Raw genomic sequence first — 3,451 nt, forward strand, 5'->3', positions numbered from 1 at the left:
AAGGGGACAGAGATAGGGAGAGGGTGTAGGAGCTGGAGGAGGGGACAGGGATAGGGAGGGGGTGTAGGGGATTACAGAGATAGAGAGGGGGCGTAGGAGCTAGAGGAGGTGACTGAAGGGGGAAGTTAAAGCTGAGTTTAATATCGGGAAGTTATGTAACAGAGATCTCCTGACTCAGATACATAACACGTTGAAGTTTGTCACAGTTGCCAGGGTGGGCTAAGAAGGTGTTTAGCACGCTTGCCTCCATTGTTCACTCTGAGTGTAGGAGTTGGGATGTTACACTGAGGTTGTACAGGATATTAGTGAGGTCTCTTCTGCAATACTGTGTCCAGTTCTGGTCACCCTGTTACAGGAAGGATATTATTAAAGTGAGAGAGGGTTCTGGAAAAATTTACCAGGATGTTGAGATATAAAAACAGACTGGAAACACTGGGACTCTTTTCCCTGGAGCGTTGGAGACTGAGGGGTGACCTTATTGAGGTTTCTAAAATCATGAGGGGCAGAGGTAAGGTGAATGACCAAGGTCTTTTGCCTAGTGTGGGGGGAGTTCAAAACTGGGGCATGTTTCCAAGGCAAGGGGAAAGACTTAAACGGGACATAAGGGGCCAGTTTTGATTTTGAGAGGGTGGTTCATGTATGGATCCACGTTCCGAAGAAAGTGCTGAATGTGGGGACAGTTAAACATTTCAAAGCCATTTGGATAAGTCCATGACTGGGAAAGGTTTGGAGGGATATGGGTCAGGAGCAGGCAGGTGGGACTTGTTTAATTTGGGATTAGGGTCAGCATGGGCTGGTTGGACCGAAGGGTCTGATTCCATGCTGTGAAGAGAAACTGGATTAAGTTTTGTTTATTTTCATCGTTAGAAGCCCTGAAGAGTTTTGTTTGATGTGGTGGCTTCCTTATCACAGCAGAACAATGTACAGGCTGCTGTATGAAATGGCCGCCGTTTTGGTTTTGAATATCTCCGAGAGGTTGGGAGGAGGATGCCCTTGGGTAGCACCAACACTGGCAAGATGGGCTGAATGGCCGTACGGCTAATGTATCTCCCTTCGCTGTTTGGTAAAGTGTTCACTTTGTTTGACCTCCCAGGTGACCGTCGGCCTGAACAGCATCCAGACTGTCAAGGAGCTCTCCTGGTTGAGCTTCCTCGGCGTGCGGATGGCATCCTGGAATCAGATCCTGGATCCCTGGGTGTACATCCTGCTCCGGCGGGCGGTCTTGAGGAAACTTTACACCATGCTTGTAAGCAAGACGGACTTCAATAAGAGCAAGTTTGACCGCTGGGAGATCAGCTCCTTTCAGAGTTCGGAACGCAGCGTCATCAACAAATACTGAACGGGGTCACCTGAGGAAGATGGGAAACCGAAGACGTTGATGATGAGACTCCCCCCCCGCCCCCCCTCACCCCCCCAAGCCACCCTGAGAGGAACATCAGGCTGCTTCAGCTGGCACTGGAGGAAGCTGATATCTTGAGAAAAGACTTTCGCTCACTTGGGGTCCTCTAGAGTTGCTGTCTGTTAATGTCCCAGTAGAAATCTGTTGGTCATTCGAACCCATTGGGATATGATTCCAATCACCATGCCCTGTGGATAGAGACGTTCAGTCTGAAAATGGATCAAACATACCTGGAGTTCCAGAAGATTAGATCCAGTGCTATTCTCAAGAATGTGCACAAACTGACTGACCAAGGGCGTGGTCAAGCCATCTCTTCCAACCAACACTGGAGAATCAACGAGAACATTGCTTTGGGGTCAAATGAGATTTGAGGAGGGCGGGTGTGACCTGGTAACAGGCAGGGTGGGCAAAGGTCATGGGCACTATGACCCCAAAGAGCCCTCCATGCGATGGTCAAGCGCACATTAGGCTCTACTGGGAGCTCATGGGTGGAGAGTCCAGAATTGCTTTGGTTACTGTTCATTCGGCTGAGAGTGCTGGTTTGTGGTTGGCCAGAGGTCCTTCTCTGGGTGAAAAGTTGACTCCTTGGATTTGTTGGGGCATTGTGGGGAGGGGAATGCAGTTTGTTGGCAGCTCCATCGCCAACACCATCCTCCCTCTTTCACTTCGGCGGGGTGGGGGAGGAAGTTCAGGGAATATCTGACTTGGGCAGAACTGCCCTGCTCTCTCGGAGTAGGGAAAAGGGGATGGGGAACTCTACGGTGGAGTGTTAGAGCACCCAACAGCAGCAAACTATTACCAAGTGATTACAATGCCAGGGAGAGTCCTTCCTGTCTGCTGTGTGCCTGTCATCGGTGTTTGATGTTGCAATTGTGCAGTTGTGTGACCAAAGCTTTCCCTCATCTTGCCTGCATGCCTGGAGACTGTCAGACCAATGGCTGGCTGCTGTAGAAATCTCCAACATTAGAAGATTTGGAACCAACCTCTCGTGCTGTGGTGTGAGTCACACTGACTGCCTGCATGACACTGATGCGCTGATCAAGCCAATTTCCTTTCATTGTTTGGGAGTTTACTGTGGTTGCTTGCAGTTTGTTTTTTGTCAGAATGCTGCCTTTTCGTCATTGGTAGGTCCTGAGCTTTGCTGCTCCCTGGTGGGGCATCTCTGGGTTCTTGTCTGGATGCTCATAGAAAAGAGGCATTCCTATGACATTTTGTTTTCATTCCAACCTCCTATAATGTGTCCCCATCTCTCTGGTAGCGGGCCCCCACCCCAGCCCCCATCTCCCTCCCCCTAACCCTCCCCCACCTCCCTTTGCCTATCCCATTTCCAGCTACCTTCTTCCCCCAGCCTCAACCCACCCTCCCATTTATCTCTCAGCCCCCCATGGCCCATAAGCCTCATTCCTGATGAAGGGCTTATGCCTGAAATGTTGACTCTCCTGATCCTCGGATGCTGCTCAACCGGCTGTGCTTTTCCAGCGCCCCACTCTCCGACCCTGTTTCGTTTTGTGTTGTACTAAACGTACCCCTGAGCAAACGGTCCCCAAACGGGCTTAGTCTGGGTTGGTCTGAAACCATCAATGGACACTGTTCCTGCAAAACCCCATTCAGTAGTAACCTCTTCACACAGAGCATGGAGAAGAGGGATCTGGGAAGGGGTTAAGCTGTATATACTCCATTAAAAGTCAATATAGTGTCTCAGTAGTGAGAGAGAGGTGGACAACTGGTGGTGAGTTTAACCAGAGGAGTCATTCCCCCACCTCCCCAGGTGGATTTGAGAGGGAGATTTCTCTCATAGGGAGTGATCTCCACCCAAGGCAGGAATCGAACCCACCCCTGTTGGTATCACAAGCCGGCCGTCCAGCCAACTGAGCTATGGGGAAGCTGGAGAGAGGTGCGAGGGTGAAGGAGGAATGTCAAACGCCAAGACCAGACCGGCTAAACAGCCTCGTTCTGGGCTTTGCGTGGTCGATACAAATGCTCGAGCCTCACACAAGCCCCCTGTGCCTCTGGTAGTGAAAGAGTTCATTCCACAAGGACCATTGACGGTTA

The 3,451-nt window shown here is 50.7% G+C and overlaps 2 protein-coding genes across 5 annotated transcripts in view; both read left to right on the forward strand.

Moving 5' to 3' along the window:
• The window catches only part of LOC122552280 (prostaglandin E2 receptor EP1 subtype-like), a 25,080-nt gene extending 22,381 nt beyond the window's left edge, over window positions 1-2,699 (forward strand). For all 4 annotated transcript variants that reach the window (XM_043694975.1, XM_043694973.1, XM_043694974.1 and 1 more), the window contains exon 3: window positions 1,094-2,699. In XM_043694975.1, the coding sequence (XP_043550910.1) occupies window positions 1,094-1,339 (246 nt within the window). In that variant the 3' untranslated portion in view covers window positions 1,340-2,699. The remainder of the gene's footprint in view (window positions 1-1,093) is intronic.
• Window positions 2,700-3,312: 613 nt separating this feature from the next.
• LOC122552381 (transitional endoplasmic reticulum ATPase-like) overlaps window positions 3,313-3,451 on the forward strand; it is a 28,746-nt gene continuing 28,607 nt past the window's right edge. The window contains exon 1 of the mRNA XM_043695131.1: window positions 3,313-3,447. Within this exon, the coding sequence (XP_043551066.1) occupies window positions 3,313-3,447 (135 nt within the window). The remainder of the gene's footprint in view (window positions 3,448-3,451) is intronic.

This window comes from Chiloscyllium plagiosum, chromosome 8 (genome assembly GCF_004010195.1).
Source record: "Chiloscyllium plagiosum isolate BGI_BamShark_2017 chromosome 8, ASM401019v2, whole genome shotgun sequence".
Taxonomy (NCBI): domain Eukaryota; kingdom Metazoa; phylum Chordata; class Chondrichthyes; order Orectolobiformes; family Hemiscylliidae; genus Chiloscyllium; species Chiloscyllium plagiosum.